This window comes from Chiloscyllium plagiosum, chromosome 13 (genome assembly GCF_004010195.1).
Source record: "Chiloscyllium plagiosum isolate BGI_BamShark_2017 chromosome 13, ASM401019v2, whole genome shotgun sequence".
NCBI classification, from domain to species: Eukaryota; Metazoa; Chordata; class Chondrichthyes; order Orectolobiformes; family Hemiscylliidae; genus Chiloscyllium; species Chiloscyllium plagiosum.
The window spans coordinates 75,239,702-75,252,374 of record NC_057722.1 but is presented as its reverse complement, the minus strand read 5'-3'; the positions used below and the strand labels follow the sequence as shown (position 1 = coordinate 75,252,374).

At 38.7% G+C, this 12,673-nt stretch overlaps 1 protein-coding gene across 2 annotated transcripts in view; it reads left to right on the top strand.

The window, feature by feature from the left end:
* tsc22d2 (TSC22 domain family 2) overlaps nt 1-12,463 on the top strand; it is an 87,144-nt gene extending 74,681 nt beyond the window's left edge. For both annotated transcript variants that reach the window (XM_043702757.1, XM_043702756.1), the window contains 2 exons: nt 8,192-8,243; nt 10,804-12,463. In XM_043702757.1, the coding sequence (XP_043558692.1) occupies nt 8,192-8,243; nt 10,804-11,079 (328 nt within the window). In that variant the 3' untranslated portion in view covers nt 11,080-12,463. The remainder of the gene's footprint in view (nt 1-8,191; nt 8,244-10,803) is intronic.
* Nucleotides 12,464-12,673: the final 210 nt, after the last annotated feature.

Genomic DNA, 12,673 nt, shown 5'->3' with positions numbered 1-12,673 from the left:
GAGAACTCCCATGGTCATCTTTGAAACCATGCTTTTGCATCCACCTGAAGACCATAAAATGCGAGAGAAGTAGTAGGCCATTTGATTCATCAAGTCTGCTTTAACATTCAAATGAGATCTTGGCTGATCTTGCATCCTCAACTTCACTTTTGTATCTTATTCCTATAACCTTTGATATTCCCTTCCTAATGTGTGTCTGGGGGGAGGGGTACAGTAGTAGGCGCACCAACTCTACAACGCTAAAATCAAGTGCCAACTCATGGTCACTCCCTCGACCACAACCTCACCTCCCATCTCCCAGACCATCTACAACCTCGGGATCTCCCACCAACAGCCTCCAACCTCACACTCCCCGGTTGCTCCACCTACCCAAAATTAACAAACCTGACTGCCCTGGTCGACTCATCATCTGAGCCTGTTCCTGCCCCACCAAACATATCTCTGCTTACCTTGACGTTGTCCAGTCCCCCTTGGTCCAGGACCTCTCCACATCTGTTCGGGACACCATCCACGGTTTCAATTCTTCCATGACTCTCATTTCCCTGGCCCCAATGCCTTCTCTTCACCATGGACATCTCGTCCCTATACATATCCATCCGCCATGACTAAGGCCTCCAAGCCCTCCGTTTCTTCCTCTCCTGCCAAGCCAACCAATACCCTTTCACTGACACAAACATCCGATTGGCTGAATTGGTCCTCATTCAACAATTTTGCCTTCAAATCCTCCCACTTGCTCCAGACAAAAGGGGTAGCTACAGACCCGCATGGGCTCCAGCTATGCCTGCCTCTTCAGTTACATGGAACAGTTCATCTTCCGCACCTTCACCAGGACCGTTCCCTGCCTTTTCCTCCACCATGTTGATGACTGTATCAGCACTACCTCGTGCTCCTGTGAGGAGGTTGAACAGTTCATCAACTTCACTAACACCTTCCACCTTGACCTCAAGACACTGGATCAATGTGGATTTCACCGGTTTCTTCATTTCCCTCCCCCCACAATGTCCCAGATCCAAGCTTCCAACTCAGCGCCACTTTCCTGACCTGTCCTACCTGTCCATCTTCCTTCATACCTATCTGTTCCACCCTCCTTTCCGACCTATCACCATCGCCCTCTCTCGTCCCCTCCTACCTGCCCCAACCCCCTCCCATTTATCTCTCAGCCCCCTTGAGCCACCTCCTCATCCCGGATGAAGAGCTTATGCTCAGTGTCGAATCTTCTGCTCCTCAGATGCTGCCTGACCGGCTGTGCTTTTCCAGCACCACACTTTTCGACTCTGATCTCCAACATCTGCAATCCTCACTTTCTCTTGATTTTAAAAATTAACTCATCTCAACCTTGAATACATCCAGAGACCCAACTTCAACAGCTTATCTGGTAAAGAATTGCACAGATTCACTACTTAAAGCAAAGAATTCTCTCTTCATCGCTGTCTTAAATGTGCAATCCCTTATTCTGAGATTTACGCCCTCTGATTTTAGACTCTCTCACAAGAGGAAACAACTTCTCTGCATCTACCGTATTAAGCCAACTAAGAAACTTCTATGTTTCAATAAGTCTGCTGTCATTCTTCTAAATTCAAATAACTGCAAATCCAACCTGCTCAACCTCTCATTTTTAAAAAGAAAAAGCCCAAGTTCAACCAATGCCAGTATATCTTTCCTTGGATAAGGAGATCAAAACTGTTTGCAATATTCAAACTGTGGTCTGACTAGTGCATTATGTAGTTTTAGCAAGACCTCCTGTTTTCGTACCTCATTCTCTTTGAAATAAAGGTCAACATTTTATTTGCATTTATTACTTGCTGAAGTTGGATGCTAGCTTTTCACAACTCACGTCCATGGGCCCCTAAATCTCACTGTTGTAGTTTTCTGGGGTTTCTGTCTTTAACTAATATTCAGCTTTTCATATTCTTCCTGCTAAAGTGCACAACCTTACATTTTACCACAACATATTCCATCTGCCAAATTTGTGTTCTCTCTATATTTCCTAAACTTTGTCTTCCTCACTACTTGTACCTCCACCTATTTTTGTGCAAGGGCAGACCAGGCTTCAGATTAATGTCTAATCTGAAAGATAGCACTTCTGGCAATTGAATACTTCCCTCAGTACAGCATTGGGGTCTCGGCCTTGATGAAGTGCTGAAGTCTCTAGTGTGGGCTTGAGCCAACATCCTTCTGACTTGGAGGTGTGTGCAGTACCAGCTGAGCCTGGTAATAAATATCTGTGTAACAATGTGTAAAATTGGGGCGGGAATGAGAATCAGTGGGAATTGCTATCCCAAAACGGGTAATCCCATTGGCAATGGCCCATGTGGGTTGAGTAGAACCCACTATGTTAAAATATAACTGATTTTTCACATACCAACATAATTTGGCCTTCCAATGTCTCTGAACCTTTATTTTTTGTGAGGCATCTGCTTTTACATTGTTTGTTTGCTAGTTATTCTTTCTGTACCAGCTACAGAGAAGAACTCCCACCTCACTTTTCACTACGATTCTGCTTTTTTTTGGCAATCTTTTCATACTATAGAAAGCTCTTGGCTGAAATGTCATAGTTAATGGAAGATACTGAACTGCAAGAATACAGCTGGGGAAAATTCCTCTTTCGTGTCAGCTGTTGTAGTGCTTGCACTGTTGGCTGAGTCATAGGACGTAGAACAGCACAGGGACATGTTCTTCATGTCTGTATTAACTGTAATGCCATTCTGAACTAATCCCATTTGCTGGAATATGGTCCAGATCCCCTTCCCTGCCTGTTCATGCCTGTCCAAATGCTTCTTAACCTTCTGTCCTACAATAGCAATGTTTAAGAGCTCATGCTCCCTTTAGAAGCATGAGCAAATAATCTAGCCTGACACTCACGTGCAGGATTAAACTGGTGTCAAATGCCCATCTTTTCCTTTGAGATATTAAATCAAGATATCAGTTAGGACCTCTGGCACAAAGATACCATGGCATTGTTTAAAAACTGGTGTTCTTGCAGTGTCCTGTCAACACTTATCCAATGCCACTTATCTGATTATTTTTCTCATTGCTACTTGTGGGACCTTTCTATGTGCAAAACTACCTGTTAGTGTACTTCGCCTAAAACCTTTACTGTCTTGGAAACATTTTTGACAACCCGAGGAAATAAGAGTTGCTATATGGATAGAAGTTATTTTTCTTTCAAGACTTTTATTTTAATAACATGTTTTATAGCCGTGTGCCTGGAAGTGATCTGTACAAATTGATTTTGACCTGATTAATTATTACCGAAATTTTGGTTGATATTGTGATTTTAATTGTGTTAATTGCATTGTAATTGGAGGGAGAAACAATAATTGTGAACATGCAAATTGACAGAGGAGTACAATGCAAGCAGTGCTTTAAAGCTGCTCTGGTACAATGGGAGTGGGGGAAAATGCTTTCTTAAAATTCATTATGGGAGACTTGAGCTATATGCAATTACTTGAATAATTCTATAATAATTAGTTCTAACTGTGGTACTGGAGTCACCTGGAGAGGATGGGTGTAAGCTGAGGCATGGAACTTAGGTAATTAAACCATTTTTTTTAAAGGTAGTAGGAGATGCTCCTAAAATAACTATAAATGTTTCTAACATTTTAAATAGCAACCAGTTGGACCTGCTTTCTGTGAAGGTGACTGAACCTACTATTTATTGTGTGTAGATAAGTATCGATTTTTGCATGTCTTTCTCGATGTTGTCAACTGAGATATGGTGGTTTGGAATGCACCGTGATTTGTGTCTCCTCGTCATCAGTGCCGATGCAAATATAATGCCAGAGTTTGTTTCAACTTGCCTTTTACTGGTTATGACGATGCCATTTTTGACTTTGTGATGCTTCCGGCTTCAGTAACAGGATGTGTGTAGTATATATTAACAGACAGCTTTTGCTGTTCTCTCGCATTAATTTGGAGCTTGAGCATGAAGGGATTGCACGCAATGTACAGAAGTCGGAATTCTCACAGAATAAAAAAATGGACTCTGAGGTAATTATTTTGTTAATGGGGTCTCTCTTGTCAGAATAATAATTGTGACTTGTATGTGAATATCTCTTCCACTTGTCTTAAAGGTGTTTGTTTTAAGATTCCAGTGTACAACCATTAGAGCATGTTTAGAATTAGCAAAGTAATTCAGTTTCTTGAGGTCTCATATCTATTGTACTTCCAGTTATTTGAACTGGAGCAATGGAAGGATTTCTGAGTCAAATTCATGTATGAGGAACGTTCTAATAACTGAATTTATTAACCCTTTCAAAAAAAAGTGTAGAAATAGGTTAAGTTGAGATGTATTATGCTAAATACTGTCTGATTGGGAGAGAGGATAAAAGGTGAACAAAGAAAACAATGAGTTTATCAGATTTTCTAAAGTAGTTTGCTGTATTTGTGTTCACTATTGTGTGACATGTTCGATTATCCGCTACCATTAAACTTCAGAAGAGATTAATGACATTTTGTTAATTGCACGCTTAATCCATTTTTTTGAGCTGATTTTGTTGCTACAGGGCAGTGGGGAAAAATCAGACTATAAAATTTAATTTTTGATGAGGCAAAAATTACAGGGTGGTTTTTCAAAATGCCACTCAGAGCCTTGCCTGGGTTTTCCTACCTGGCTGGCTGGACTGCTAACAAAGTAGTTATGTCAAAGGGGGCTGTGCCCAGTAGCTGCATCGTACAAGTGATATTTTAAACAACTAATTTCTCTTCGGATCCAGATGAAGTCCCTGTTTGATTCAAACCAGAGACAGCTAAAGGAGATGAATGTAGATTTAACATTGGCAGCATGGGCAAATGGATGCAGTTGATGACAGTTTCAATGCACATAGAAAGTTGCCCTGGCACAAAGGAACATGATGATTGAAATGAAAAAGAACAGAGAGAAATGTATTAGTAAACACAAGCCAGTTTGTTCGAATATTGAAAGGTTTTACAGAACTAGCCTTCATCTCAAAATAGGTCTTGAGGGCTTCTGATAGCTGGTTCTGTTTAAAAGGACTTCTGCATATTTTGTTTAGAATAATTCTGTTTTTGTTTGCCGAAGCTATTTACTGTGTTTTATACAAATATATTTTACTAGTTACCACTGGGTGTCAGCAGCACAGATTGAGGAGCTGTGCACATTCAGGTGTTTTTTGGAATAATTTCATTCTAGTTCAGTCAATGTTCCTCTCTTACTCAATAAAAATTAGTTAGTTAATTAGTTCTGTGTTTTGAATTGGGTTTCTGGCAAACTCTGGACTAGTATACCTAAAGGAATCGGTTGAGCTCAAGTATGTGGCAATTGCAGTTTAACAGATGCATTTTATATTTAGCGCAATAGGTGACTGAAAAATTTCAGATTTCACTTGCAAGGCAAAATGAAATTCGTTTTACAGCTGTCAATCTAGGTGAATTAGCTGCAGCTTATTTTAAAGATTATAGCATAAATTTTGAGGGGAAAAATACAGCTTTCAGCTCTTATGTGCTCATAATAAGTGAACCTCAAAGAAAATGGAAGTCACTACCAACATTTTCAATGTCTATGATTTGTGCTTGGTGCCTTTACTGGATCGGGTTCCTTCCATTTTGTAACCTCGAATTATGTTAATACTGTGGCCATCTGCTTTCCCTAGCCATGAGTGTTGAAAAATCCCATGGCATTACCCAAGGATATTTGATGCGCTGGCCAACATTTCTTCTCAACCAATTAAGTTCCAGACATGAAATTGTAGAATGAGCGCAGAAAGAGACTTTTCCATCCTGTATGCCCATGTGCAAATTCCCCTTTGAAAGTTACTATTAACTCCTCTTCCATCACCCTCTTCAGACGATCCATTCCAAATCACAGCAACACATCTGAGTAAATTCAAAAGCTCATGTCACCTATGGGTTTTTTTAGCCTAGTCATTTGTTCATGTTGTACAGAATGTTTTGTGCATTTGACTGCACGATATTCCCAATACTCATACACTTAATTATTATTATTATTAATTATATATACTTAATAAAATGCTTTTGAGATGAATCAATATGATGAATCTGTGTAAATTGCAGGTTTTGATAATAGGATGTCCGGTGTGACTAATAGGCTTCTGAAAATATTCCACCTTTAATGATATGCTTGACCGTTCTTTAGTAACTTCCCTTTTCTTTGTATTTGTCCTTGTTGATCCTGCGTTTTGGATGATATGGGGAGAGGTGAAGAATAAAGCCAATAGTGCAAGCATGATCCAGATTCACTTGGGCAATATGTTACGTTGTGGGGAATTGAGCAGTCAAGAGTTCAAATTCTTAAATATTTCAACTTACTTTTAGATACAGTAATATTAACACATCCAGAGTGTTCTAAAAAGTTTTAACTTCCTTCCAGAGTTTCCCTCTCCACAGTATGCAATACGTCATGATCTAGCAATGTCAGGAAACCAGTATAAGTTGCTGTCACAATAAATTTCCTCTTATGTGGAAGACTTAAAGTATGTTGAGAATAACCTGATCAGATTGCAGATTTTCCAATCTAAATCTAATTGCACTGCTTGTCCAGAATACCTCGCTGCAGCCTTTGAATTCAAGATTCAAGAATACTATATTCTGACTGTGCTTGAATGTGCAAATTGGTTCTTTAGGCACTATTGCTATGTTCTGACATCCTATATACCTTGGTCCCAGGCAAAATGAGGAAGAAACTGGCACTGTGGTGTTGGCATTAACCACGTGGCACTTTTAATTTTAATATTCTGACTGGTGAGATGTGAGTGTCAGTGCACAGCTGGCACAAGCCAGTACGCTTTAAAATCAAAAAGGGAAGTGTTTCTAGTCTGCAGCTTCCTCAACATGCTAAGTTTATTCATGTGTTGTGGGTTTTAAGTGCATTGTGTTTCAGAAGCCGGTGGTGCTAAGATCCAACTAAAGCCATTATTTTTCTCTTCAGTTTAAATTTGTTAAATACCTTCCACAGTATTTTCAATGCAAATGATCCTCAGGAGATTTTATAGTCTTTCTGTTGTGACATTACTGCTTTAGCTTTGTTACACGTGTGCTGACTACTCCCATTAAATTATTAGTAACTGTTTTCCATGTACTTAACAATAACCCAAGTGTGGAAAGATGTGTTTAGCATAATGCTGAACATAATGGATTCAAAACAATTTGACCAAACTTTGTGTTACCAAATACAAATAGACAATGTTGGACAAACTCAGCAGATCTGGCAGCATCTGTGGAGTGAGAAATACAGTTAGCCTTTCAAGTCGGACTTTTTTAGAATTAACATGTCAGATCGGACTCAAAAGAACAGAGTTAATGTTTTGAGTCCGATATGACATGTTAATTCTAAAAAAAATTCCGACTTGAAAGGTTAAGTCTGTTCACCTCTCTGCAGATACTGTCTGACCTCCTTGAGTTTCCCCATTCTCTGTTGAGATTTCCAGCCTCTGCTAAATTTTGTTTTTACAAAATATAATGGGGTTTGTTGTTTCTTAAATGCTATACCACAGTTTGCCTTAACTACACAGTATACAGTTTTTTTGGACAGTATGCTCAACTCCGAGAGATGGAATTTTGTGTCACTGTGTGGAATTTTTCAATGACCCAGCTTCCGCTGCTCACAGTGGAAGAAAATTCTGAAGGTGTACTACTTCCTCATCCGTGTCTTAAGTGGAAGAGAGAAATTAGTGTCTTCACCCATACCTAATCCGCTCGCACTTCTCTCTCTCCTCCCCCCACCCACCCCATTTGTTAGTATTCAGTATGTCACTGCTTAAATAAGGAGACCAAAACTGTACACACTCCACATACAGTTTTCCCTTGCACTGTATCGGCTTCATTACTTTTATATTCTTATCATCCCAAAAGATGTAAATTCCTCTGATAACTAGATTATATTGAAATGGAGGAGTTTGAATAAAACTGCAGCTGTCCTTTTGGAGGAAACTGCATTAAAACTTAATTTGCAATCCTCTCCAGTGGTGTAAGCTAGATGTTTGTGCATATTTTACAGCATGTGCTGGTTGCTTCACTTTAAAATGAAGAGGCAATCTCAATACTTTACATTCTAGTGTGTGCTGCTACTGAGGGCTGAGGAGACGCACTGTGAAATTTTCCACCAGCATCTTAAACTTTTAAACACCATAACCTATCAAATTTTGTAGTTCTTCATTTAGAATAGTCAAAAAATGTTGTACGTTATATTTCATGGTGCTCCTTTCTATTACAGTGCTTCAGGAGCCAGTGTGGTAGCAATCGACAACAAAATAGAACAGGCGATGGTAAGTGCAATGAATCCTCCAATAATCAATTTGCTCCCTCTTCAGGTTAGCAATGATGGGTTTCTTAGGTATTTTCTTTCTCATTTACAATATTAGTATGCAAATTTTACTTGCATGTTCAACTTGCCCAACCCCAAGGAGAGATTAACTTGTCACAAGGTAGAACAAATCAAATTGGTTTATCTAATAGTCATGATGTATTGGGTTTTTTGTATCCAAATACAAGGTATGGGCGAGACCAGCAATTTTTGCCCATCCCTAATTGCTCAGAGGGGCAGTTAAGAGTCAGCCACAGCTGTGGTTCTGGAGTCACATGTAGGCCAGACCAGGTAAGGATGGCAGTTTCCTTCTCTAAAGGACATTAGTGAACCAGATGAGTCTTTCTGATAATTGGCAATATTTCATGATCATCATTAGACTCTTAATTCTAGATTTTATTTTAATGAATTCAAATTTCAGCATCAGTTATAGCAGGATTTGAACCCAGAACACTACCCTCGGGTCTCTGGACTAATAGCCTAGCAATAATGTCAGTGGGCCATCATGTTCTCACAGAGGGCATTTGTTGAAAAGCATTTTTAGAAAATTTAGTTGAACTGCAATAAACCTGATGAGCGTGTTACAGCTGATAAACTTGGGGGTGGGGTGGGGTAGGGTAGGAGAGGAGTGTCAACATCGCAACTAATATCCTCGTTTGTACAGTTTCATTTCTTGCTGAAAGTTGACTCTGGAGCATTTGAGAGATGACATTCTGCATATAACCTTATGCTCATCATGTACCTGATCTCAATAAGAAACCAATTGGAGTATTTTCTTCTGATTCACCACATGGAAAAATCACCAATGAATTTATTGTTGGAAATTGATAAAATATTTAATAATCTCCAAAAATGCCCGTTGCTTTGCCTGTGCTTTAATATTCACTTTTTTAAAAATCCTGTTGAACTCTTGGGCTTTCTCTGAAATAGATCCATGCTTCAGTTTGGTTCTCCACTCTGTTATAACCTTCAAGTGTATTTTCTCCCCTTCCTCTGCCCAACTGTCTCCATAGTCCATTGATTGCTCTCCTATTTTCAACCCAGCTAAAATCAGCAGATAGTTTGCTGCAAACCAGGAATATAGAACCAAAAGTTTTCTTGTCCTGTACAAGATAGCAGTGTTCTGCACATAACCAGTTTGACCATCTGTATCTAGAAGTAATCATATCCTGTGTAGTTGAACATTTATCTCAAAATCATTGCATTCTGCTGACCAGGTGGGGTGATTCAATTGCAAGTTCTTGTCATGAGTGATTCAGAATCCTGCTACCAAACAGTTCTGGAGTTCTGCTGTGCCTTGCCCCTTAAGAAGCAGCTACTTTCACTGTGCCATCTACATGTAGCTGAATGCAACATGGTTTCTCCAGTAGGTTGTCATAGATATCATTAAGGTAGTCAAATAGAAAGATATCTACAACTGATTGTAGACGAACCCAAACATTTATTAAGTGTTGATTTGTGTCTCAAATTATTTTCCTGACTAAAGCAAAACATGGATAGGACACTATATGGGTGAAAACAAAGTAAGCTGACCATTTTTGTAAACAGGTGGTGGCACAGATATTGCAGTCTCTACAGCTCTTCAAGCCAAGAACACAAACAGTGTCTCTGTCTCTCTCCTCCTCCCAACATATAGTTGAATGGAATGTGTCGTCATTGGGAGCAATTGAATTAGAGACAATTGTATCTGGTGAAGGAACAGAGTACAAATATGAGAAGCAAAAGGTGATATGGGGTCCCAGCGTAGTGATATTAGTTTAGGACAGCTCTGACAAAACAGCAAGAAATGATTAATCGAATGGCCCTGTGTGCTGTAAACCTCATTTGCACTTTGTTTGCCAGACTGTTTTATACCTGCTGATGGTTTTCGCTAAAGTGGCAGTTTTTGGAACTGAAGCAGTTTAATTCTCCTTCCAATCACCTGTTTGTGCTTGCATTGCTAAGAATCACTTTTCTTGCTAAAGACACTGTTTAAGTAAATCTGGTAATATGGTTTTAGAAATGCAAGCATTGCCATTGCAATCAGAATTTCATGAATTATATTTTAAAATGTCTTGGAGTGTTTTGGGAATTAAGCTGCACATTTGAAAGATGTTCTGCAGTAGAAAATAGTCGTCTCAGGAGTTGCACATCTTACTTTCCTTGCTGAAATGTCACTTACCAAGTCTGGCTACATGATTTAAAATACTACAAATTGCAAAGAGTTTCCTTGCTAACTGCAGCCTGTTTGAAATCATAGCCCTGATTTTCTCCATGTTATTCCTGTACTTCAGTGCTTGGCAACAATTGATGCCTAACATGATATCTCAAAGCTGCCAGGTAAATAGGCTTTTCTATTTAAAAAAAATATATACATTTTAATTTGAGCCCTTTTTTTGTTCAATGTACAAAAACGCTGCAGAGTTGACATCATTTTCTCGTACAAGGACTAAATGAATTGGATTGTTCTGTCATGTTGAAGGATTCCACTGTGAAATCTGTTCGGAAGTGCAAGTCATTGATTATGTTTTTGTTTAATGCAGGATTTAGTGAAAAGTCATCTGATGTATGCAGTAAGAGAAGAAGTGGAAGTCTTGAAGGAGCAGATCAAAGAGCTGATTGAAAAGAACTGTATACTAGAACGAGAGAATTCATTATTAAAATCACTAGCGAACAATGACCAGCTGTCTCAGCTTCAGACCCAGGTGACCAATCCCAGTAGCACTTCGCAAACACAGCAGCTGGCAGCAGTAGCACAACCTCAACAGAGCGCACAACAGACACAGCCTCCACCACAGCCTAATGTCCCTTCTGCATGAAACTTGTTCGCCTGCATAGGAAAAGAAATCTTCAAAAAAAAATACAATGTGTGCCACTGGTGTTCTTACCACTCTACATTGAACAGCAAATAGCCATGCTTAAATGTGTTTTTTGCTCTTTGGCCTTCTCAGTATTAGACAATCACCCGCAAGAGCTTTCTACGTGCGATGTTGCAGTTGGCATCCGCAAGTGTATGACAGCGCGAAGAGAAGTGGTTGAAGGATTAATGTCTTGTAGGAGGAAAGCTGATTTTCATCAGGTTTATGGACAAGTGGGTACCTACATCTTTCTGGCTTACCAAGGTTTTATACATAATTATATATGTATATATACACATACATATATGAAAAATAGGAATCTCTGGGTCGTTGCACCTGTCTAACATTAAGACCTGGTTAGCAGCTCTGTCTGAAAGGAGCCACCATTCTAGTAACTTTTTTGCAGACATGAATTTTCATTTACTGTTTGTTTTTATTTATTACGGGGCTGCTATTTTCATATGTAAATGAACAATGTCATAGAAATCTTTTTTTTGTAAGTTTGAAATTAAAGATTATAAGATTACTGGTAAAAGCAAGTGATGGTTGGGATTGCGTATATTAGTTTGAAAATATAGGCAATAATAAAATTGCAAAAAAAAATCCTGGCTTAAAGAGTTCTAACACTAATGGCAGTTTTACCATGGGGATTTTCTTCTGCGATAGTCGAATCCTGGTTTGAATGTAAATTTTGTATAGAGTGTAAGTATTATAAGGAAGAACATAGAAGACTTGTACAAGTAGGCATCGGACATTGTGACCTAACACCTTGAAAGGATATTTGGGCTTTTTTTTTTGATGAAGAAAAATAAACTGTGCTCATTTCTGTTGCTGATTTTTTGATGTCTGGAAAAAAAAGAATTGCCATGATTTTTCTGTTTTTTTTCTTTTTCCCTCAAGAGTTTTTTGGGGGAGGGGAGGATAATAAAAAGCTGTGAAATTGTTCAACCTACTTTGTAACCAAAGAAGCTAAGCTATGTATCTGAATTCATTTATTTTTTACAGCTGTTCTGTATACATTATTTTAGATTACTTTATTCTTTTGAGCTTTAATGAGCATTTTTTCTTTACACTCTTCGCATGTTCTGCATGACCCCTTTATCAAACCAGTTTCTTACCTCATGTTTTTACTGAGCACTCTTACTGTAAAAGTTTAGTCTGTGAACAATGTCCAATTAAAACTATAAAAACAGCTGTTGGATTCAAGCTAGTGTTAAGTGCTAGTCAGAAAAAAATGGAGTGAGCCATCTTTTGTTCATTTAAATGGTGTTTTGAATTTCATATGCATAAAGTTTTGTTACATTGCAGATTTTATTGTATTTAATAAATGCACCGTGCCGATTCAGATGTGCTATTTGTCTCGTGTTTGAATTAAAGTGCGCAATACTGCAAAAGTAGTTTAAAGAAACCTTTCCCTCATTGTGTCTTCACATTCTTTTAAGTAGGACTGAAATTGATGACTATGGGAATGGACATTGTTTGCGAAACATTAGGACTGAGATGAGACTTAACGTATTGCCAAGGAAGGCTGTGGAGGTAAAGTTGTTGAATGTAT